The sequence below is a fragment of the Cetorhinus maximus genome, chromosome 4, assembly GCF_964194155.1.
Source record: "Cetorhinus maximus chromosome 4, sCetMax3.hap1.1, whole genome shotgun sequence".
Taxonomy (NCBI): domain Eukaryota; kingdom Metazoa; phylum Chordata; class Chondrichthyes; order Lamniformes; family Cetorhinidae; genus Cetorhinus; species Cetorhinus maximus.
Window position 1 is genome coordinate 102,950,104 of NC_135882.1, and position 25,069 is coordinate 102,975,172.

General features: G+C 42.1%; 2 protein-coding genes and 1 long non-coding RNA gene across 3 annotated transcripts in view; 1 reads left to right on the top strand and 2 right to left on the bottom strand.

Moving 5' to 3' along the window:
* Positions 1–10,340, bottom strand: part of LOC144680088 (putative Polycomb group protein ASXL3) — a 350,418-nt gene extending 340,078 nt beyond the window's left edge. The window contains exon 1 of the mRNA XM_078541234.1: positions 10,116–10,340. Coding sequence (XP_078397360.1) covers positions 10,116–10,169 — 54 coding nt within the window. The 5' untranslated portion in view covers positions 10,170–10,340. The remainder of the gene's footprint in view (positions 1–10,115) is intronic.
* Positions 1,018–8,639, bottom strand: LOC144679798 (uncharacterized). Its single transcript, XR_013576424.1, has 2 exons — positions 8,557–8,639; positions 1,018–3,335 (listed from the first exon to the last, which is right to left on the bottom strand). It is a non-coding gene; the product is annotated as an uncharacterized LOC144679798 (long non-coding RNA).
* Positions 10,341–10,382: 42 nt separating the features above from the next.
* ccdc178 (coiled-coil domain containing 178) overlaps positions 10,383–25,069 on the top strand; it is a 587,382-nt gene continuing 572,695 nt past the window's right edge. Inside the window, exons 1-3 of the mRNA XM_078540576.1 lie at positions 10,383–10,751; positions 11,400–11,486; positions 21,016–21,093. Coding sequence (XP_078396702.1) covers positions 21,036–21,093 — 58 coding nt within the window. The 5' untranslated portion in view covers positions 10,383–10,751; positions 11,400–11,486; positions 21,016–21,035. The remainder of the gene's footprint in view (positions 10,752–11,399; positions 11,487–21,015; positions 21,094–25,069) is intronic.

Consider the following 25,069-nt stretch of genomic DNA (forward strand, 5'->3'; position numbering starts at 1 on the left):
GGGGCGCACCACCATTTTTTTGTGGGTGCGCCAATTAAGGCCCGCCCAGTGTGACGCCCGCACGGAAGCGCTGTGCGCTCCCTGTACGGGCCGGGGGTGGGGGGGGAGGTGGAATAGCAAATGTGGAAGTGCGCTCCTTCATGCATGCGTATGAAGGAGCACTCCGATCTCCCTGAGACTAAGTCGGGCGGAATTCCCGATGTCATCCCGCGTCATTTGCATTTTCAGGTCAGTGGGGGCGCAGCCAAGTCAGCTGTGCGCCTGCCGACTTGTCAACGGCCTATTGAGGCCATACAAAAAGCAATTAAAGCAATTAGTGGACCTGCCCGTCCAACCTTAAGGTTGGTGGGCTGGTCGGGAGTGCTGGCGGCCACCTGAAAAAGCATGAAACCTCATCTACTGGCGAAATGAGGATTCATAACTGAATTAAAAAATTAAGATTTACTTTTACTTAAAGCTATGTCCATGTCCCAACTCACGTGACATTGTCACATGAGGGGACATAGATGGTTAATGAAATTTTCCAAAGAATAACTATTTCCCTTTGGGAACCGATCTCCCTGAGGCAGCACTTAGTCTCAGGGAGATCGCGCACATGCGCGAAGGAGTGCACTTCTGCATTTGCCATTCCCCCCCTGCCTACACAGGGAGTGCATAGTGCTTCTGTGAGGAGATCACGCTGGGTGGGCCTTAATTGGCCTGCCCACAATAAATGGCAGTGCGTCCCCGATTGGGGGCATCGATCGGAGGGCCTCCCACCCACGCCCGCTCCCGCACTTCCTCCCCGATGGGCAGAAAATTTTGCCCTATGTTAAATTAATCATGCTGATTAGTGCATATAGTCTATTCACTAAATCAAAGCTTTTGATAAATGGCCTCTGCACCTATAACAACCAAGTCCATTGACCAGACAGATAAAAAAAAAAGCTCCCAGAAGCCCAAGACAACCAGCCAAACAATTACTCTTTCTTTTTCCAGACCAGCAACCTGGAACCAACAACGACTGCAAAATGAACTAATTAAAAACAAATCTTTATAATGCTTTCATTTATAACATAAAGCACACAACAAATTAACACTCTCAGGCTGCAGGGGAGTTGGGGGAAGGTCAAGAAAATGATCCATCATATTGGTTGTTTAATGTAAGTCCGTCTCCCCTGCCTACAACACATACGCACACATACACACACACAGGTATGCTCTTTTTTGGGCATTGGGTATGAGCTGGAGATTTCATTGCAGCCTTGGGTGATGGGGCTTTTCAGATGCTGTGGCCGAATTATATGTATAACAAAGAGCTGTACGTTGGAGTTTTTCCTTCAAATCTCCCCCTATGGAAATACAATATCCAGAGTATACTGTTTCAAGCAATGTCATATGAAAGCCATGCAGAGTATTTACATATATCTGAGTATGAGTAGGAGAAAAAAATCCACCACTTCATAAAACTTAAGCCATTAAATACAAGTTCCAAAGTAACAGTTGTTGTTTGGATTTGTTTTTGCATTGTTTAAGGGGACTAATGTTTGCAGCAGGGACAGATGGGGATGATTATATGGTGCTTAGATGCTGACCTTGGATATTGAAGCCAAAGTCAGTCAGCCAAGCCTGGATCATGATGAATGTCCATCTGTTCAAGATGCTGATTATTGGAAACTAGGAGTAGGAAAGTTCTAGGTACACTAACTGGCATCTTAAGAAAATATTACAATTCCATTGTGGGAGGTTAAGCAAAATAAACTTATCATGTTAATAATTGAAAATAAGACATTTCAGAAAGAAAGAATATCTCTGAGGCTGTTTCTTCCAATAACACTAAAATGTCTACCATTTTACCTTGATACAGTCATTTGTTATATTGCTTTAATAACCTTGTTGTAATACAATAATGGGCAAACAGTGAGCATCAAACACCATATTCCAGGTCACAAATTAATTGTGAACAGCACTACAGATTGCAGATGCAACAGTCATAATTTTCCTATGCTTGCTACATTTAGGAATTGCGCCATTGGATTGGAAAATCACAAATGCCAGTCACCCCGGTGTTAAAAATGGGAGAGATAAATCAGGCAATTTACGGTCTTGTCAGTTTAACATCAACAGTAAAGATGTTGTTAGAATGTGTCGTCAGAGACAGAGTAACACTTGGACAAAAATCAGTTGACAGAGAAACAATATGGATTTGTGACGGTAAGTCATTACCTGAAAAATCTAGTTGAATTTTTTGTAAGGTTACTAACATAGTGGATAAATTAGTGATCCATATGACTTTTAGAAGGCATATGATAATATCCTACACAAGGGATTATTAGCAAAAACAAGGGCACACAGACTTAGAGGTAAACCTGTGACAAAAGGTCAATAATTAGCTCATAGGTAGGGAACAGAGGGTATCGATAAAGGTATTGTACTCTGATTTATGAGGAATGAAGAATGGTGTGCTCCAAGGATTTTTACTGGGACCTCAGCTTTTCACCACATATATCATGACTTGGATAAGGGAATATTATTTCCAACAAATAAATTAGGTGAATATTATGTTGCTGCTTTTGAACTCAATGTTGGATTAAGCACATTCTTTATGGGTTAGATGCAGGGTAGTTCTCTTCGCAATGGTTCAGCATTGTTCATTAACACAACCGCAGCAGTGCCATTTGTCTATTTCACATCTAAACCATTTTTGTAAATGTTCTGGATTATCAATTTATTATCAATTTGAACTATATATAAAAGAGTCAGTGGCAAAAGGACTGGGTGAGGCATGGCGTCAACTGTATCAAAGTAGATAAATGATATATATAAAAGCAAAATACTATAGATACAGGGAATCTGAAATAAAAGCAGATAAATCATAGAACTGTCCCTGATGGTAGCTGAGACATATTGGAGTATACTCCAATAACCCTGACTCAGTATATGAAGGTAATTTCTGTACATCTTTTCTCCATTCATGGGGCTTTGTTCCAAGGGCTGACAGTTTTTGAGAATTCCACAGGCAGAAGAAAATATCTATGAAATTATGCCACAGGTTTTTTTTGTACTGGTGAGAAAAAGTTACAGGACATTTGCAAAAGCTCTTGTATTCCTGCAGTAACTCTTCACAGCTGCTATCAAAAACTTGCATGGAAGTGACGGTCTTGCCACATCTCTCTCTATTGTAGAGTTTGGGTTTGGGCACAGACTAGCCCATTCTCATCAGGTCTATTGCTCTGGACTGTACTAACAGAAGCAGATGGAATATTTATACCCCGATTTGCCATCACTAAGTGGATATATTCTTTCCACAAATTTGAAGTTGCTGACATTGATTCCATCTTTTCCATTCATTTGTCCTAAAATAGAAGAGTTAAAATTACCAAGTTAGTGAATTAAATGTTTACAACAAAAAAGAAAATGCTGAAAGTACAAAACAGATCATCAAGCATTTGTAAAAAGAAAAGATAGGTTATCATGTTGAGTGTGTACCCTTCAGTTCTGATAAAGGGTACACACCTGTAATGTCATAAACCTGTCTTTTAACTTTACATTCTTCTAACCTTTACATATGCTGACTGATCTGCTTTGCATTTCAGATTTTCAGCAATTGTAGTTTTTCCTTTTGATTTTACTTATTTATAGCTGAAGCTGGGGCATCATTAGCAATGGAACATTTTGCTAACATTCACATCTGATAAAAGAGAGGTGGGCCAAACATACTTCCCTGAGGAACTTTGTTCACAGGAATTGTGCTAAAATTATGATGTAATTTTTTTTACCCCTCCTGTGGATTTCATATTTGTAGTTCAGAATGTCACAATGAACAAATGTGTGACAAAAATCAAGCATTTTTAACTAATATTTAGCTTAGCATTAAATCAAAACAGAATATGCTGGAAGTACCCAGCAGGTCTGGCAGTATCTATGGAGAGAGAAAGATTTGCATTTATGTAGTGCTTTTCATGACCACTGTACCTCCCAAAGCACTTTACAGTCAATGAAGTACTTTTGAAGAGTAGTCACTACTGTAATGTAGGAAATGTGACAGCCAATTTGTGCACAAACAGCAACAAACAGCAAACAGTAAAACAGAGATAACAAGTGAAGAGGGCACTCAATAGAGCGCATACCTCTGCCATGCTGTGTTAACTCAACATTATTACAATTACATTGCTTTTTCCTGAGGTTTTACTTTGCCTGGTTGATGCACTGTAATTACAAAGCTGAAAATTTAAGTATTTTTTATTAAGAGCTTTGACCTCACTGAGGAACCCATAAGCCAGTCCACATCCAACAACCTGCTTTGAAAACTTCAATCACATTTTGACAACTGTGACAAATTCCATCACAGCAGTTGAGCCACCCACAATATTCTAAAACAATCAACAACATTCTAAATAAAACAACCAACAATATTATAAGAAATGTCAATTCTCCCTATCTCCCAATATGAACAGGTCCTTTGAAAATTTCCAGGATCTTCACCAAAACCTAATCAGTTCTTCCTTGGGCCATACCCTATCTGAATATCAAGTTTCATTAAAACCTGTCCATTAGTTTTTGAGATATGTTGATTACAGACAAACAGACCAACTGCGCCCACCTTCAGTGGTAATGACCGGATAATCTGCTCTTTTGTGATGTTGATTGAAGGTTAAATATTGACCGGGATACTGGGGATAACTACCCTGCTCTTCTTCGAAATAGTGCCATAGAATATTTTACATCCGCCTGAACAGGCGCCTTTGTTTAACACCTCATCCAACAGTGCAGCACTCCCTCAGTACTGAAATGTCACCAACCTGAAATGTTAACTCTTGTTTCTCTCTCCACAGGTGCTGCCTGATCTGTTGAGTTTTTCCAGCACATTGTGTTTTTCCTTACAATTCCTAGCATTCACAGTATTTTGCTTTAATTTTAGCTTAATGTTGGCTACATTAATTTTGCCATGCTACATCAGGAGTTAAAAAGCAAACCATAATTTATATATAAATATATTGCGCAATTTGTTTAGATACGATGTCCAGCTTTCTGAATTGAACAATTGTTTCAATAACTGCTTAGATCTGGCTATTATTTTGGGGATGGGGGGGGAGGAGCAGGGATGTGCGGTGCTTTACAAACCAATACATTTGATCAGGAACTGATATAGTCATCTGACCAGAATCTCTGAAATGGAGATAGACAAGACAACTTCTGCCACCAGTAAAGAAAGGACAAAAAATCCAACTAAGTAATTATTCTCAGTTTTAGAACAAGAATTTCGAGACATCTATCAGATTTTCTTCTAAAATGAGTTAGAATACTTGAACAAATATTATGTAAATTCTAGCTGATCTGCCATGGCATTACTCAATGAAATAGGGGTAGAAATAGTTCCAACTTGGGGTCCAGATATATGGTCTCAACCACCCATGTGCAGTACTAAAAGCGATCAACTGTACTTTAGGAAATGCAGCTGCAGTAATTCAAGTTGCCAATGACAGATTTCCTTTTGGGAGGTAAAGACTAGAGATTAATGTAGACAACATGGGAAAAAAAACAGAATGTCACCAAATTGCATCTTTTTAAAAAAACTAGAAATTGCCACTAGGGAAATTTAGAAATCATTTAGTTAAAAAGATTCAGAATTAAAATGGATTCCATCACTTTGATTGTTTTCTTTTATTTTGTTTCGACAGTGAGTGCTGGTGGGATCTTTAGAACAGCTTGGAGAGGGGTTTAAAGTTTCTTTAACCATCTGTTAACAAACAATGGATAAGGAAATATGACCCATTCACATCCTACCCTTCAAAGTGTCCTTGAACGTGTTGTCACCTACCAAATTCTTGCCCATCTTTTCCTGGAACTCTACGCTTGAATCCCTCCAATCAGATTTCTACCCCTGGCATAGTACTGAAACGGCTCTTGTCAAAGTCACAAATGACATTTTACGTAACTGTGACAAAGGTAAACTTCCCCTCCTCGTCCTTCTTGACTTGTTTGCAGCCTTTGTGAACACACATCCTCCTCCAATGTTTCTCCACTGTCATCAACTGGGTGAGACTGCACTCACCTAGTTTCATTCTTATCCATCTAACCTTGGCCAGAGAATCGCCATCAAAGGCTTCTCTTCCCATTACCACAGTTACCTCTGGTGTCCCCCAAGAATCTATTTTTGGCTCCCTCCTATTCTCATCTGCATGCTCCCCCCCTTTGGAAACATCATCCAAAAACATCCCTGTTACCACACATACAATTGATGTTACCCAGCTCTATCTCACCATCACCTCTTTCGACCCTTCCATCGTCTCTAAATTGTCAGACTGCTTATCCCACATCCAGTACTCAATGGGCAGGAATTTCCTCCAATCAAATACTGGGAAGACTGAAGCCATTGTTTACGGACCATCCCTCACCACTGATTCCATTCCTCTCCTTGGCCACTGTCTGAGGCTAAACTAAACCATTCACAATCTTGGTGTCATATTTGGTCCTGAGATGAGCTTTCAACCACAATATCACCAAGACTGTCAATTTCCTCCTCTATAACATCACTGATCTCCGCCCCTACCTCAGCTCTTCTGCTACAGAAACCCTCATCTATGTTACTTTCAGACTTGACTATTCTAATACACTCACTTAAGTCACCCAAAACTCTGCTCACATCAAATGCTGTTCACTCTTCACCCTGATGCTTGCTGACCTACACTGGCACCCAGTTCAACAATTCCAATTTAAAAATTCTCATCCTTGTTTTCAAGCCCCTCCATAGCCTGGCCCCTTCCTATCTCTGTAATCTCCTTCAGGCCCACAACCTTATAAGGTATTTGCCCCCCTCTAATTCTGGCCTCTTGTGCATCCCCAGTTTTAATTGCTCCACCCTGCAGCCCCAATTTTAATTGCTTCACCATTGATGGCTGCGCCTTTAGTTCCCTGGGCCCAAAGCACTGGAATACTCTCCCTACACCTCTCTTTCTTGCTTTCCTCCCTTAAGACACTTCTTAAAACCTACCTCTCTGTCCATCTTTGGGCATCTGAAATTATATCTCCTTATGTGACTTGGTGTCATACTTTGTTTTATAATGATCCTGTGAATCGCCTGGGGAAATCTTATTGCATTAAAGATATTAAATAAATATAAGTTGTTGTTGTATCACTTGAACACCAAGAATGCGAAGTTCAAGGACCAGCTGGCTCTTCATACCAGAAGGGGTGCATATTAGCAGTGGGGAAATCCATAACTGTAGGACAGACAATCTGATTCGTAGCTGTAACCAAGAGTCCTGAATGGTATGTTGCCTCCATGGTGTCAGGACAAGTGGCACAACAGAGCAAGCAGCTGGTAAAACTGCTGAGAAGGCACAAAAATTAACCAAAAATCACAGTTCATGTACGCTTCATGTGCAACATTGAATTAAGACAATGTCTCTTCATACTTTAAAGTTGGGTTGGAATCTCAATTTGCATTAATGAGATTAAATACTTTTTTATGAATGGCAATTTAGGGTGCTGTGTGTTGATTGGTTATGCAATTTTTGCTGGTTAAACTCCAACAAAACAACTATGTACACTCAGTTCTGCCACGGGTTTTGTAACTTGTCTGGATTTTGGCAAATGAGCTGTATCCAAATAGGGAAGAGTGCATGCAGTCTTAGATCACATCAACAAAAACTCTCTTTAGTAATTTGGTTTGGAGATTCTTGAACATGGTGATAAATTTCCATATGTCATCTGACCTAGTACAGCTTTATTTAAAAAATTTTTTAAAACTTCAATGACAATCTATTTGTTTTTAATGATAATAAAGAGCTAACAAGGAACTGACCCTTTATTAGCTTTACAAGCATCACTGGTACTTCAAGCAGAGTTTTACATATCTGATTAAATGGGCAGCCTCAAATTCTACTTTTCTGAAATACACAGCAGTGCTAACCTGGTAGTTTAACTCAATAGTATTAACTAACACCACTGTGAAGTCAAACTAGTAACTGTAGTAAATGACATTGCTAGTGAGCTTCCTTGCTAATTTCATAACATACAAACTTCATCTACATATTTTACAAAATCTTAAGAGGCAATTCTATCCAGGCGGTACTTAAACGCAGGGCTAAAAGTCATACTTAACATACTGTATTTTTAATGCTAATAATGCAGAGAATTAACAACATCCTCAGATAGCCCACATGCCAATTTCTAATCACCACAAACAGATTTTCCAGCCTATGAGACTGTAACACTATTAACAGATTCACAGCTTATAAAGATCACAGTGATGCTCGAGTAATTTATGAAGTCATCTGCACACCAAAACTATATTGTAACCTTTAAGACCACATATGTGGATATCAAAAAAATGCTTCTTTTCTGTTGATACATCTTTAGAACGCTCGTGTCCGATCAGGTCCAATAAGGCCCACAATTGTTTCCTGACTGTAATGCATTCACATATGAGGGTGGGGAACTCAGGAATGCACAGAGAAGTCTTTTGACACTGCAGCCATTTCACATTTAAAATAAAAAAATTTACACCCCAATAATATGTTAAAGACATTTGAATTTTAAATGTTAATAGCTCAAAAGAATTAAAATCTTGACCTCGTTCCTCCATTGTCCTTCTCCTGGGAAGGCTCTCCCTTTGTCATCAGTGTAACCCTCATGCTTGCTCATCTATCACTCACTGTGGCCTCACATTCTTTCCTCCCTGTTTCAATACTTCTTCAGCAACTTCAAGACATTCTTTAAATCTCAGTTGAAAAATATCAAGTGAACTCGTACTGGACAAGCCTCAGCTTCCAATCTGGCAACTCCCCTGTTACTGTATTTCAACCTGGTCTCTTTCCATTACATTTGGATTGGTTCTTGGAGCTTTAAGCAATATGATCTGAGCTGTGCAGCTTAAACTAAGGGTTCAGTCCACATCATGTCTGAATAAGTCTGCCACCATTCTAGCTTTCACAATTGCTTTGTAAATGTCAATATATTTATTTTCTACATTTAATCCCAAAGCTAAATGTGATATAATTAAAACGCAAAGCTTAAAAATCACTTCTTCTGCAGAATATGAAGTCCAATGTTATTTTGCTTCTTGAGTTTCCTTCACAAATCCTACATGCAATTTTACAATCCAATATCCACATGCAACAGTAATTGAAGGGAAACTTCTATGCAGCTAAAATTCAAGACAATTATTTTTTGCCTGACTAATTTTTGTGTTTATAAAGGCAAATGGTGTCAGGACTGGCAAATAGACAATCATTCAGTTTTGGGTACCTGGTGCCATTGGGTCAGACATATAAGAACCTGACGCAGAGAAAAGCTCCTTTTACTCAACCCTATAGTGTGCTTTCCTCACAACCTCTGGACTTCTACTGCTGTAATTTAATTTTTCCATTTGAGTTATCTTTCTGGGCTAAGAAAGATTGCAATTTTATGCCAAATTATGGTCACCTTTTGTGCTGGAACGTTGTAGCTACCAGGAATTGTACCAAAACAATCCAAATTAATTTAATTCATGGCTATAATAAATTAGATAAAATGTTAAATTATGCATAAGATATCTTATATTTGTTTCTACCGCTACCTGTTTGGGTTTAAAGCTTTATTGCCACTGCTCTGTTCCTCAGTTACTGTGATGTAAACATGGTAGCAAGGCAGCATTAAGTGACATGAGAAAATAAGTTTTTTTGAGTGGCAATATGCTAGGAGGATATTTATTCCCATAAACAACTATAGTATTGGTATTGGTAAAGCAAATATTGTGTAAGGAAGATCTGTTGTTACTAGCTAAAATTCATGTTTGCTCTTAATCATCCAGTTCAATAAATTAAAAATGTAATCAAGTGTAAACACTGTAGACGAGATTTTGAGATCACCAATAATTTATTGTTTGCATTCTTTTACAACAGATATATAACTGGAACCTACTAACATCCCACTGATTTATAGGTTAGTTTATTGGCTTAAAATTATTCCTATAAGATTCTTTGCATTATCTTAAGAAAAAAGAAATGAAAACTTTACGAAGCAAGAGCCCAGTTTTGTTGATGCACCCTCAGTAAACAAAGCCCTAGGCAGACAACAGCAGTTGCTGCATCCGCTTGGCTCTGACCTGACCTGGATTTGATTAAAAATAAAAGAAGAAAAAAAAGGCATACCAAACGGGCCGCCTCAGCCCAAGTGCGGTCCTTCTTTTTCCTTTTGTCTTTCATTCTTTTTTTCCTTTTTCACTCAGAACATATAATTGTTTATTTTTAAGGGTAAAAAAGGGATACTCAAGCAGCAAAGGACTACACTAGAAGACAACAATCCCACTAGCACATACAGTAGTACACAGGTCTCCCCCCCTCCAGCCTGCAGCCTGCACCCTCCAGCTGACAGCTCACCCCCACCCCCTCCCAAAACAATACAATACCCAGCTTCCCCGGCGCCGCCCGAGTCAAAGGTCACGCACACCACGGCCCCCCCATTCCCACCACCTCTCGCGAGTCTTCATCTCTTCTGAGGGGTCGTTTGTTTTTATTATTTATTGAGAAGAGCTGAAGTCAAAAGACGCAGGACGTGTCCGAAGAATCACTTTCGTGCGATTTGCTGGCGCTCGGTGGTTGTATGGAAGATTGCTGCAGGCTAGGAGGCGGCACCCTGTGCCGGAGGCGCCGTTGCCTGGTTACGGCCGCTGCCTGGCAACCGGGGGGCCGTCCGCGCGGAGCCCAAACATTGGGAGATTTTAGCGGCAGGAATTACAGCGCTGTCTGACTGATAACACAGCAAGATGTAGCCAGAGATGTTGTGCTGTAAGTATCAGTAAAATAGCAGTGATTATGTTAGTTCTATGACTTATAATTTTTTAATTAATTAATTACGTTTCCATCTTTTTCCCCTTCACCTCTCCCAAAAATCGGTTGAATTAATCATTTTCTTGAGAGTGGACAGAGTTCCTAGATTGTGCCTTTGACAAAACGGTGATCGTTACACCGAATGCACAGCACAGGAACAGATCTTTGGGTCCATGCTGGTGTTTATGCTCCATATGAGCCTCCTCCCACCCTACTTCACCTAAATCATCAACACGTTCTTCTATTCGTTTCTCTTCCATGTGTTTCTCTACCTTCCCTGAAATACATCTATGCTTATATACCTCAACTACCTCTAGCGGTAATATCTTCCATGTTTTTACCACTCTTTGGGTAAAGAAGTTTCTCCTGAATTTCTTATTGGATCTATTAGTGACTACCTTATATTTATAAGTGGAAACATTTTCTCTATGTCTGTCCTGTCAACCCTTTTATTATCTTAAAGACATCCATCAGTCATTCCCTGACCTCTTTTTCTATAGAAATGTTCACTGTTTCCTGATGAGTGTATTCTGTTGTTAAGTTCTGGTGTTACCTTTGCAAATCTTTCTTTGCACCTTTACCAATACCTCTATATCCTTTTTATAGAATGGCAACCATGACTATGGTCCAATACAAGTTTGTGAGCTGAGAAATGATGTACTTTCTTATATCTAGCAATTTCACCTCCCTTTAGTGAGTATTGTAACTTGAACAACTCAGTTTTAATGTTTATTTATTTTGTTACAAATACGATGTTTATGAGACAGTTATATTTTGGGTCTGTGTCTTTAATTTAGAATAAAATGGAGGGAGTCATGTGACTGGTTCTGAAGTCTGCCTAACAACAGGCCTGGACGAAGGGGCTGTTAAAGGGAGACCCAGGTTATTTTGCTGGAAAGAAGGCGTAATCTGTTCACACATGGAGACAATAGCAGCAGCATCTATGTTTACAGTGGTTAGACTGATAGTCTCCAGAGCCCCAGAAAGGTTATAATCAGTTATGCTTTAAATTGTCCATTTACTCAAGAGTATGGCAGGAAGGAACAGTGGTTGCAAACTTAAGAGTGTGCCAGCGGATAGGGCCAGAGTTTCCAAAACCAGTAAGAAAAATTGAATTAAAAGCTCTGTATCTGAATGCCTGCAGCATTCACAATAAAACAAATCAATTGACAGCTGAAATAGAAATTCATACATATGACCTGATAGCCATTACACAGATGTGGTAACAAGGAACCCAAAGCTGGGATCTGAATATCCAAAGATATGCAACAATCAGGAGGGACAGGAAGCTGGGAAAAGGTGGTGGGGTGGCTCTGTTAATTAAAGAGGTCATTAATACTGTAGTGAAAGGTGACCTTAGTTCTAAAGACCAAGAAGTAGAATCGGTTTGGGTGGAACAAAGAAACAGCTAGTGTTAAGAAATAAAGATAGTTTAAGTAAGTTATATGTGTATTTGGGTGTGTTAGGAATAAGGTATATCTTTAAGTTTAATTTGTATTTCTGTTTTTTGTGGGTTAAAAGGATAAAACCTGAGTTTTAGTTTCACTTTAAAAGCTGCCTGCACCTTAATGAGATTTTATGACTCTTGAAGGGAGTTGAAAAAAACTGTGCTGTTGCCTAGCAACAGGGATACAGAGAGAGAGCCCCCCCCCCCCCCACACACACACACACACACAAACCAATAGCATTTTGATTGCAGTTGCTCAGTCTGCTCTAAGGTTGAAGGAAATGACAACAGAAACAGCAGAGGAAAGGGACAGATAACAAGTTTAAACTAAAGATGAAACTAACTGCCAGGAGAAGCTGTACAGCAGGGAGCTGCAGGAAGCAGATTTCCCAGAAAACAGAAGATGGGGGTTCCTGAGAAGACTTTCTAGTCAAAGGGAATGAACAGGAATCTGGAAAAGGTGCTGTTAAAATGAAGTTAAGAGTGAGGAGCAGAGAAAGGCTCCAAGCTTAGAGGGGGAAGCAGGTCACAGATTTAAAGCAATATAGGCTTGCGAGAAGCCAGAAGATCCAAGGAGATAGCCAAAGGTCTGTAACTCTTTACTGTGGAAATGTGAAGCAGTGGTGTTCTGTTGGCACGACTGAGTATTTGCGAGAGAGTGCGTAGAAGGAAGCTTGAATGCACATGGCGATCGAGCGAAGAGGCTGAAGACTCTTTGGAAGGAGAGTTCAAAACCCTGGAGGTGGATCCTTGGAAGGCGTCTGAAAGAAAGCATAGTTTGGGAAAAGATTCCAAAGCGAGTTTCTCGAGAGTGGAGATTGGAAACCCTCATGTGAAAGTTCAGTGAGACCAGTTGGCTCACGGTATGACAAGCATCTGAGGGGAGTTGATGAGGGATCCATAGCATCTGTTTGGGGTGGCATCTGTCACTTGGTTTCAAAGTGTGGTGCACTTGACCATCGGTCACCTGTTGGTTTACATGGACTGTGTACTTACTGTGGACATTGGAGTATAAGATAGCTTTGGTAATTTGTGTTATCCTTACAAATTTGTATATATCCGTAAAGGTGTTAGCATGGGTGAAGGAGTATTGTAATATAGATGATCTTTTCTTGTTTAATAAATGGTTTTCTTTTGTTAGAAGTTCATCAGCTGACTCCTGCGACTCTGTTCAGTAGCCACTTTCCATGTTTCTAAACAAAAAATAAAAGTTAGGATCTATCAAGCTGGGTTCCACCCTGGGACCTGGCTTATCCAGTAGTAGCATCACCTAGGATCGTAACACAAAGGTCAGAAAACATTGTTGGGAGTTGCTTATAGGCCATCAAACAGCAGTGGTAAGGAAAATCACAGTATAAATCAGGAAATTAAAGGTGCGTGTAACATGGGGGCTATCAATCTACATATAGACTGGGTAAACTTAATTATTACTAAAGTTGTGGAGGACGAATTCTTGGAATGTATGCAAGACGATTTTCTAGAGTAGTACTTTGAGGGACCAATGAGGGAATGGCGATTTTAGATTTAGTATTGTGCAAAGTAAAAGGGCTAATTAATAATCTTGTTGTAGGGGAGCCTTTAGGAAAGTGGAGGATCCATCTCGGCCTCCTCTGGAGATCCCCAGCATCACAGATGCCAGTCTTCAGCCAATTTGATTCACTCCATGTGATATCAAGAAATGGCTGAAAGTACTGGATACTGCAAAGGCTATGGGCCCTGACAACATACCAGCAATAGTACTGAAGATTTGTGCTCCAGAACTTGCCGCGCCCCTAGCCAAGCTGTTCCAGTACAACTACAACACTGGCATCTACCTGGCCATGTGGAAAAATACCCAGGTATGTCCTGTACACTAAAAACAGGGCAAATCCAACCTGGCCAATTACCGCCCCATCAGTCTACGCTCGATCATCAATAAAGTAATGGAAGGGGTTATCAACAGTGCTATCAAGCGGTACTTGCTTAGCAATAACCTGCTCACTGAGTCCCAGCTTGGGTTCCGCCAAGGCCACACAGCTCCTGACCTCATTACAGCCTTGGTTCAAACATGGACAAGAGAGCTGAACTCCCAAGGTGAGAGTGACTGCCCTTGACTTCAAGGCCGCATTTGACCAAGTGTGGACTCAAGGAGCCCTAGCAAAACTGGAGTCAATGGGAATCAGGGGGAAAACTCTCCGAGTCATACCTAGCACAAAGGAAGATGGTTGTGGTTGTTGGAGGTCAATCACCTCAGTTCCAGGACATCACTGCAGGAGTCCCTCAGGGTAGTGTCCTAGGCCTAACCATCTTCAGCTGCTTCATCAATGACCTTCCTTCCATCATAAGGTCAGAAGTGGGGATGTTCACTGATGATTGTACAATGTTCGACACCATTTGTGACTCCTCAGATACAGAAGCAGTCCATGCCCAAATGCAGCAAGACCTGGACAATGTCCAGGCTTGGGCTGACAGGTGGCAAGTAACATTCGTGCCACACAATTGCCAGGCAATGACCATCTCCAACAAGAAAGAATCCAACCATCGCCCCCAGATGTTCAATGGCAGCACCATCACTGAATTCCCCACTATCAACATCCTAGGGGTTACCATTGACCAGAAACTGAAGTGGACTAGCCATATAAATACTGTAGCTACAAGAGTAGGCCAGAGGCTAGGAACCATGCGAGTAACTCACCTCCTGACTCCCCAAAGCCTGTCCACCATCTACAAGGCACAAGTCAGGAGTGTGATGGAATACTCCCCACTTGCCTGGATGAGTGCAGCTCCCACAACACTCAAGAAGCTTGACACCGTCCAGGACAAAGCAGCCTGCTTGATTGGCACCCCAACCACAAACATTCACTCCCTCCAGCACCGACGCACAGTAGCAGCAGTGTGTACCATCTATAACCTGCATTGCAGGAATTCATCAAGGCTCATTCGACAGCACCTTCCAAACCCATGACCTCTACCATCTAGAAGGATAAGGGCAGCCAATAGTTGGTGGTATTTCCATCTGGAAGCTCCCCTCCAAGTCACTCACCATCCTGACTTGGAAACATATTGCCGTTCCTTCACTGCCACTGGGTCAAAATCCTGGAACTCCCTTCCTAAGAGCACTGTGGGTATACCTGCATCACATTGGACTGCAGTGGGTCAAGAAGGCAGCTCACCACCACCTTCTCAAGGGCAACTAGGGTTGGGTAATACTGGCCCAGCCAGCGAAGCCCACATTCCGTGAATGAATAAAAAAAAAAATGATAGAATGTTACGTTAAGTTTGAAAGTGATGTAGTTCAATCAGAGACTAGGATCTTAAATCTGACCAAAGGAAACTATGAGGGCATAAGGGAAAAATTGGCTAAGGTTGATTGGGAAACTACATTAAAAGGTATGACGGTAGACAGGCAATCGTTAACATTTAAAGAGCTATTACATAGTTTACGACAAAAATACATCCCTTTAATGCATAAAAACCAGCAACGAAAGTGTTCTAACTGTGGCTAATGAAATAAATCAAGGATTGTGTTAGATCAAAGGAATGGCATTTAAAGTTACCCAATTGGGAGCACTTTGGAATTCTGCAAAGGAGGCCCAAGAAAAAGATTAAGAAAGGGAAAATAGATAATGAGAGTGAACTAGCAAGAAACAGATTATAAAAGCTTCTAAAGATATGTAAGAAGGAAAAGATTAGCAAAGCAAATTTGGGTCCATTACAAGTAGAATTTATATTGGGGAATAAGGAAATGGCAGGGGAACTAAAACTTGTGACTCTCTTCACGGAGTAACATACTAAAAACCTCCCAGAAATAATGCAAAATCAAGGGACTAGTGCAAGTGAGGAATTGCAAGATATTAATATTAGTAAAAAAGTAGCACTAGAGAAATTAATGGGACTTGAAGTAGATAAATCCCCTGGACATGGTGTTGTACATCCCAGAGTGTTAAAAGAGTTGGCTGTAGAGATAGTAGATGCATTGGTGGTCATCTTTCAAAATTATATAGGCTCTGGAATGGTTCCTGCAGATTGGAAAGTGGCAAATGTAACCCCACTATTTAAGAAAGGAGGAAGACAGAATTCAGGGAACCACAGCAAAATAAAAATACCTGGAAAAACTCAGCGGGTCTGACAGCATCTGTGGAGAGGAACACAGTTAACGTTTCGAGTCCGTATGACTCTTCAACAGAACTAAGGAAAAATAGAAAAGAGGTGAAATATAAGCTGGTTTAAGGGTGGGAGGGTGGGGTGGGGGGTGGTGGCGGTGGTGGGGGGGTGTGGGGGGTGGTGGGGGGGTGGAGAGACAAGTAGAGCTGGATAGAGGGCCAGTGATAGGTGGAGATAGCCAAAAGATGTCATAGACAAAAGGACAAAGAGGTGTTGAAGGTGGTGATATTATCTAAGGAATGTGCTAATAGGTGACATTAAGGGTAGAAAGCAGGACGAACAAGGTACAGATAGCCCTAGTGGGGGTGGGATGGGGGGAAGGGATTGAAATAGGCTAAAAGGTAGAGATAAAACAATGGATGGAAATATATTTAAAAATTAAAGGAAATAGGTAGGCAAAGAAAACTCTATATAAATTATTGGGAAAAAAAAGGGGGCGGGAATCGGAAAGGGGGTGGGGATGGAGGAGAGAGTTCATGATCTAAAATTGTTGAACTCAATATTCAGTCCGGAAGGCTGTAAAGTGCCTAGTCAGAAGATGAGGTGCTGTTCCTCCAGTTTGCGTTGAGCTTCACTGGAACATTGCAGCAGGCCAAGAACAGACACGTGGGCATAAGAGCAGGGTGGAGTGTTGAAATGGCAAGCGACAGGGAGGTCTGGGTCATGCTTGCGGACAGACTGAAGGTGTTCTGCAAAGCGGTCACCCAGTCTGCATTTGGGGGAACCACAGACCTGTTAGCCTGACACCAGCAGTAAGGAAAATGCTAGAATCTATAATAAAGCATTTGATAATGAACACTTAGAAAATAATGGCAGGATTGGGCAGTCAACATGGCTTCATAAAAAGGGAATTCATGTTTGACAAACCTATTTGAGCTTTTTGAGGATATTACTAGAAGAATAGTATTATGATCCCAGTTGATGATGATATCGGACATGTCAGTTCCCACAGAGAAACCTGGCTTGATAGACCCTAACTTTTTAGAAACCATGATTGAAAGTTACTGAACAAATTCACAGGAGCCTGCTGATGAACATCTAATGCACATAATAAAATATTTATTAAAACAAGAAAGGCGAACTATATTACACCAGACATAAAGGTTGGAAAGCTCTCGATGCATACACAAAAAGATGATTCAAATCCCCACTATTCCTTTACTTCAGCAATACCTTTACAGACACACAAACCAGTGAAGAGTTGCCACTAGCTTGACTCACAAGCTTCTCATTTGGGACTGGCACAGTTGCAAACAGCTTTCTTCCCGTGAACTCCTGAGCATTCACTTGATGCTTCTCACCCAACTTGTATCTCTCCACGAGATGCCCAAAAACTGCACTCTAAACTCACTGTTTGTTCAACTGCAAGCAAGCAAATTAGTTCCCTAATCTCAGTTTTCTGGTAGCACCTCTGCTAAACTGATCACTTTACTGAGTCCTATAACTGATTATTCAGTTAACTACTGTTCCAATAGCCTTGTAGTTTTACTTCTCAGAGAACTTAGCCCTGTCCTCTCTCTGACACACACACTGAACTCTCTCTCTTTCTCCATTCCTGTCTTTTTCTGTCTCTGTGTCACTGGATTACTGTTGCTAGGCAACAGTAAAGCTTTTTCCACTTTTTTTTGGCCTGAAAAGTTAGATTTATTCTATTGAATCAGCATGCTTCAGCGGTACAGGTAGTCAGCCTGGATATTGGCTCCAATCTCGTCTTCCCACTTGCCCCCATTGTTCAGAAGTTTTTCCTTGTTGTACAGCAATTCCTCGTGTGTTTCAGTGGAGAACTCAAAGTTAGGACCCTCTACAATGGCATCAACTGGGCAAGCTTCCTGACAGAAACCACAGTAAATGCACTTTGTCATATTGATGTTGTTCTCCGACTCCCATCAGCCCTTGGCTCAGCCTCAATTGTGATTGCCTGAGCAGGACAGACAGCCTCACACAGTTTACAAGCGATGCAGCATTCCTTGCCTGATGGATACCTTTTCAGTGCGTGCTTGCCTTGCCTCGGAACCGAGGGCTCAGAGGCCCCTTTTTTGTTTCCCAAACCACTGAACTTCCAACCCCTTTTAAGCCATCTCTTTCACTTCAAGGATTGTAAGACCTCGTTAAAAATTTATATATACAAACAAACCCAAATGGCCTGAAACCTTTCAGTGACAAGTCTATCTAGACACCCAGGCGCCAAGGTTAGTAAACAAAACCTAAATGAAACCGGAACCATTTTATACCTTTCTTAACACACAAATATGTATATAAATACAACTTAAAAGTCTACATTGTTCTTAACAATAGATAAGGGGGAACAGGTGAATGTGGTATATTTAGATTTTCAGAAAGCTTTTGATTAAATCCCACACAAGAGGTTAGTAAACAAAATTAGAGGACACGAAATTGGGTGGAATATACTGGCAAGGATTGAGAACTGGAGAGAAAACAGAGTAGGAATAAATGGGTCATTTTCAGCTTGGCAGGCTGTGACTAGTGGGGTACCGCAAGGATCATTGTTTGGACCCTAGCTATTCACAATCTATATCAATGATTTGGATGTAGGGATTAAAGGTTTATATTTCCAAGTTTTCAGATGACACAAAACTAGGTGGAAGTGTGAGTTGTGAGGAGGATGCAAAGACACTTCTTCAAGGGGATTTGGAGAGGCTAAGTGAATGGACAAAAATTTGGCAGATGGAATACAATGTGGAGAAATGTGAGGTTATCCACTTTGATAGGCAAAACAGTAATACAGACTATTTCTTAAATGGTGAGAGGCTGGGAAATGTTGAACTTCAAAGGGGCTTGGAAGCATCCCTTTTTAAAATGGCCTGAATTTGATTATTACACATTTTCTGTAAGATATGGTTCAGATCCTTAGTGGTTAAATGTCCTTTGAGTTCAACAATAATAGGGCAGAGAAGTTTAAGAGGCGATCTGACAGAGGTGTTTAAAAATTATGAATGGTTTTGATAGAGTAAAGAAGACAAAATTGTTTACAGCGTCAACTACCAGAGGACACAGGTTGAAGGTAATTGACAAAAGAACCAGAGGCCACATGAAGAAACTTTTTTTTACACAGCAAGTTGTTCTGATTTGGAATGTACTGCCTGAAGAGGTATCGGTCGCAGATTCAATCGTAACATTCAAGAAGAATTGGATAAATTGAAAGGAAAACATTTACAGGCATATGGCAAAAGAGCAGGGGAGTGGGATTAATTGGATAGCTTGACCCAAGAGCTGACACAGCTATGATGGGCCAAATGGCTTCTTACTGTGCTGTTATCATTCCATGCTTCTAAACATGCACCACTGTACATAGGGAAGATCTGTTATCTGGAGGCATTGAATACTGGAACTATTCATTGAGTAATCAGCATAACATCAATGTTGTAAATTACTTTTATTGATGTCATGAGTTGAACCCAATATTTAATGTGTGCCAGCTATTCTGTTTATACATGAAAGTTCTCTTATTTGTGGTAATATGTTCAGTTTTTTTTTGGGAAAGAGGTAAACATATAGGCCAGAATTTACTCATGTCCAGAGCAGAGAAATCTTGACTTAAGTCTGTGTTGCATGTCGGGACCTGCAAAAGTCCTTGCATGTGCAAATGCGCTGTAATTGCCCGGGAAGTTTAAACATCTGATAGGCTGATTTGCGTTGCTCAAAGCCTTCCTACAAGACTCTGGCACTGAGCTCTGTCAGAGAATTAAATCAGATATGTGGGACTTACCTGGATATTTACCCTGGAAATGTTACGCTGGTTAACACCTGGTCTAACTCAGTGATTAGCAGAGTAACTGAAATGAGCACCTCGACCAACGCCCCCAACCCCAACCTCGACCCCTGGATTCAACGCAACTCTGTCCCACCCCCACTCCCCGACCCGACTACCCTCCCAATTCAACACTGCTCCCTCTCTCACACCACCACCCCCGCTGACTCATCCACCATGCCCCCCCCCCCAACCCATCCACCACCCCTTCCAACCTGTCCACAACCCCCCTGACCCATGCACCCACCCCATCTGACCTGTGCACCACCCCCCGACCCATCTACCATCCTTCTGACCTGTCTACCATTCCCCCCACGACCCGTCTACCATCGTCCCCCTGACCCGTCTCCCACGTGCCTGAACTAACTTCCTTCCACCGTTCTCTTCCAACGAAATTACTCCCTGACCCAACTACCACCCATGCAACTCAACCTGACAACCCACTCACCCACCCACTCACTCACCCACTCACTAAAAACTTGACATCTTTTAAAACTTACCTGAATATGGCAGTTAATTTCTTAAGTAGAGGGTAAGTCCTCTCTTTGTCCGTCTTCCCCTACGCTCGTCGGCCTTCAGTGGGGATGTCATCGTTGACCCATCCCTGCTGCAGCTGGGATCAGAAGTCCTGGCTGAAATATTGCAACATGCTTCGGGGAGTGCAGAAATCTTCATGGGCAGCAGCAATGCGCACAGCTGATGGAAAGATCTGGTCCATAATATTCTGAAGGTTGATATAAGTTTATTGGCCTTTTTCAATCTATGATTCTATTTAACTACAGTATTAAAATATTAAAATTAAGTTAGCACTCAGTTTTAGTGTAATGATTTTAAAGGGGAAACTTTTTTGTGTTTTTACATAGGAACCGCAACCAGGAATATAATGTCGGAGGTGCAACTATTTAGTCAGCCTAATAATGGAGTGTCTGCTCATCTACGAAGTAGGTACCTGGTTTTCACAGATCATCAACAATGCACAACATGAACGCAGAAAATGCTGGAAAAACTCAGCATCTGTGGAGAAAGAAACAGAGTTAATGTTTTGTGTCCGTATGACCCTTCTTCAGAGCTGAAGAGAAGTGGAAATGTGAAGTGGAAGTGGAAATGTGAATAATAACTTGCATTTGGATAGTGCCTTTAAAGTGGTAAAACATCCTAAGCCTCTTCACAAGAGAATTATTAACCAGAATTTAACACCGAGCTAAGTAAGGGGCAATTAGGACAAATTACCAAAAGCTTGGTCAAAGAGTAAGATTTGAAGGAGCTTTTTAAATGAGGAGAGACAGACAAAGAGACTTAGAGAGAAATTACAGAGCCTTGGTAGCTGAAGGAATGGCTGCCTATGATGGAGCGATTAAAATCAGGGGTGTTCAAGAGGCCAGAATTGGATCAATTGTGATCTCAAAGAGTTGTATAGTTGATGGGGCTTGCAGAGAGGCTGTGGAGGGATTTGAAAACAAGGATGAGAATTTTAAATGAAATTGTTGCCAAATTAGGAGCCAATGTAGGTCAGTGAGCACAGGCACTACAGGTGAACAGGATTTGGTATGAGTTATTTTTGGAGCATCAGAGTCTTGCATGTGCTCATGTTTATCAAGGATACAAGATGGGAATTGACCAGGGGAGTATTGCAATAGTTCAGACAGGAGGTAACAAAGGCCTGGATGAGGGTTTCAGTGGCAGATGAACTGGGTTAGGGGTGGAGTGGAACGATATTACAGAAGTGAAAACAGATTTTCTTGGTGATAGAACAGACATGTATTTCAAAGCTCATTTTGACCTCAAATATAATGCCAAGGTTGCAAATGGTTCATCTTCAGACAGTTGCAGGGAAAGAGGAATTGTCAATGACTAGAGAACAGAGTTTGTGGCAGAGATCGAAGACAATGACCTTGGCCTTCTCCATATTAAGAAGGATGAATTAACTGCTCAACTTGTGTAGGACGTTGGGCAAGCAGTCGATCTAAAATTACCTGCTCATTTGGTTCAAAACCACAGTGTTTTAATAGTTATAACTTTTAAACTAATTAATTTATTTAATTGAATAGAATTGCCATATATTGCCTGTGTCTGAGGAGCATATGTAGTAGTAATAATTATTTTTTTCATCTGTAAATAGAGTTAAAAGAAGAAAGCACAGTAATATTAAAAAGAGTGTGCCTGCCTGCAGTTTCTGTAATGACTATCACATTTTGTTTTGTGTTAATTGGCTAGAAATAAAAGAAAATAATTGGCAAAAGGTGTAAATGTGATGAGAGGAAAAATCTTTTCACCTAGGGGGTGTTTGGAGGCTGGAACAAACCTCATGAGGGGGTTGTGGAGGCAGATTTGATCGAGATACTCAAAAGAGAATTGAATTGCTATCTGAAAGGAGAGAATGTTCAAGGTTATGGGGATAAGGTAGGAGAGTGGGACTAGGTGGAATGTTCTTTCACTGTGAAAGTTACACTGAGAGTGGCACTGTAAAGATATTGTGATACTGAACAGCAAATCACAAATTAGAAGATAAGAGATGCACAGGGCAAAATCGTCCCAGATTTGCACTGTATGGTAGCGGGTGGGTATAATGACGTTTGACCCGCTGGCCGCAATGGTGGCTTCTCACACCGTATCATCCCAAACCCACCGCATTAATTATGCATTCCCGGAAAACATGCCACTTCCATGGCTGGCGGGCTCTCATTCGCCGGCCAAGCCATCACCTCACCACTTCGTTATGCCGGGTGCCATATTTAAAGTGCAGCCGCGTGCTCACCTCTTAGCGCTTCCAGCCCAGGGCTGCTGCACAGAAGACTTGGCCCTGAAAGCTCCCAAGTCCAATGGCGCATCCCTCGAGTGCCTTTTGGACGTAGTGGAGGCCTGCCGTGATGTCCTCAACCCCCGCTCTGGCCGCAACATCACCAATCCGGCTTGGGAGGCAGTGGCAACGGTGATCAGCGCCAATGCCTTAAAAAAGAGGACAGCCACCCACTGTGGACTATATTGCAGGGCTCCACCAGACCGGTCCAGGCACCAGAACCTCATTTTCAGCATCCCAGTGGTTTGCTCCACCAAGTTGTGTGTTGCAGCCTGAGCCAGGTTATACCCTCGCTCTGCTGCAGTCTGAGGCCACTGCACGGGTGTCATCAGCCACGTCCTCTGTGGGTAGCCCTTGTCGTTACCTAGGAGCCAACCCTGGAGCCTCTGTGGACCTTGGAAGACATCAGGGACCTGTCACCAGCTGAGAATGTAGGAGTTGTGGACACACCCTGGAAACCATACGCAGACCTGCAGGATGCATTTGTGGTGGTCGCACACCAGCTGCACATTCAGCGACTGGAAGCCCTTGTGGTTGACATAGTTGACCCCCTTGTTGCAATGGAGATCTGAGCGCCACGTGAGTGCAGTCGATCACACCCTGCACCTGTGGGAAACAATAGATCTGGGCAAATCCAATCGCTCTTGCATCCTGGTTCTCTTGGTCCCGGGCAAAATGCACAAAGTTGTGTGCCCTCGCAATGATGGCATCTGTGACCGCATGGATGCATTTGTGGGTGGAGGCTTGTGATATCCCACAGAGGTCACCTGTGGAGCTCTGACAGGAGCCACTGGCATAAAAATTGAGCACCGTGGTCATTTTCAATGCTACTGGCAGTGGATGCCCCCCCATGTCCCTGTGGACCCAAATCCTGCAGTAGCTGGCAGATGTGATCGACCAGTTCCCTAGACATGCGCAGTCTTTGACGACACTGGTTGCTGGTCATCTGCAGGAATGAAAGATGGCGTCTATAGACCCTGGCTCTGGCTAGGCGCCGACCAACAACGGCTCTCCATGGCTCTTCAGCAGCGTGTGCGGGAGTCCCAGCCGCCCCTTCTTCCTGAGGATGCTGCTGCTCATCCTCTGCGCAGCCTCCGTTGCTCTCTTCTCTGCCGTCTACACTCTCTGTACGTCATGGGGCATACAGCTAGTTCACCAGGCTTCAGGCTCCTGATGTACTCCTCCTGCAGGATGAAAGAGAGAGATGCATGGGTTAGCTTGGGTATACTAAGAACCTCTCTTGGTTAAGTGTGAAGGCCCCTTAACGCATCCTGGAGAGTGCTGGCCACCACTTGGATGGCCAGAGTTTAGTGGACAACGTGGCTGCCTGAAACCCCAACCACCTCCACCCCACTCCAACTGACCGATTGGCGGCAGCTTTGCCCATTGGACTGTATGCTGTGCTCTCAGCTCGGGTGCAGGCATTCTCCTGACCCACACTGCAAGGCTGCACTGTTAGCTTGAACCATGGGGGAGACTGGTCCAAACCGGGATGATGACATTGCAAGGGGCTGTGAGCGTCCCCACCAGTGACTGCTCCACAGCCAGCTTTAGCAAGGAGATTGTTAAACGTGTTCAGTCGTCCAACTGTTCTGCAGTCCACTAAAACACTCATTAGTTTGCAGTCTGTGCCCAAGGGGAAAAAAGCTCTGGAGCACTCAGTGGCACTTTCATGCCTCTGAATTGCTTGAGTGGCAGGTAAGCTAGAGGCCTGACTCCATGCATGTCAATGTGGCTGCGCCTGAACTGTCTTAGCTGCAGAAGAATGGTCCTTGATACATGCGTGGCCGTTTCCCTCCCCTGCCAACCCACATGTGCTTGTGCACTTCTTTCAACTGCAGGGCAGCCTTTGCTCCCCCCCTCCAACATGCCTCAGCCACAGGGCATTCCCTCAAAGTGGTCCATGAGTTAAGAATTTGTGTGTGTGCACGTAGCCCCCTTTTTAATTTGCGAGTGATTCAATTTAAAAATAACCCAGAGTCAAGCTTTATTCTTAAACAAGATTAAAGTTAGTTTATTACAAGATTACTGCTGAAAGTTACTTCAGTAGAAGTGGGAAAGGTAGTAACTAAAATATAGTTACAAGGATCAAAATGCAGTTAAAGGAGAAAAGATACTTA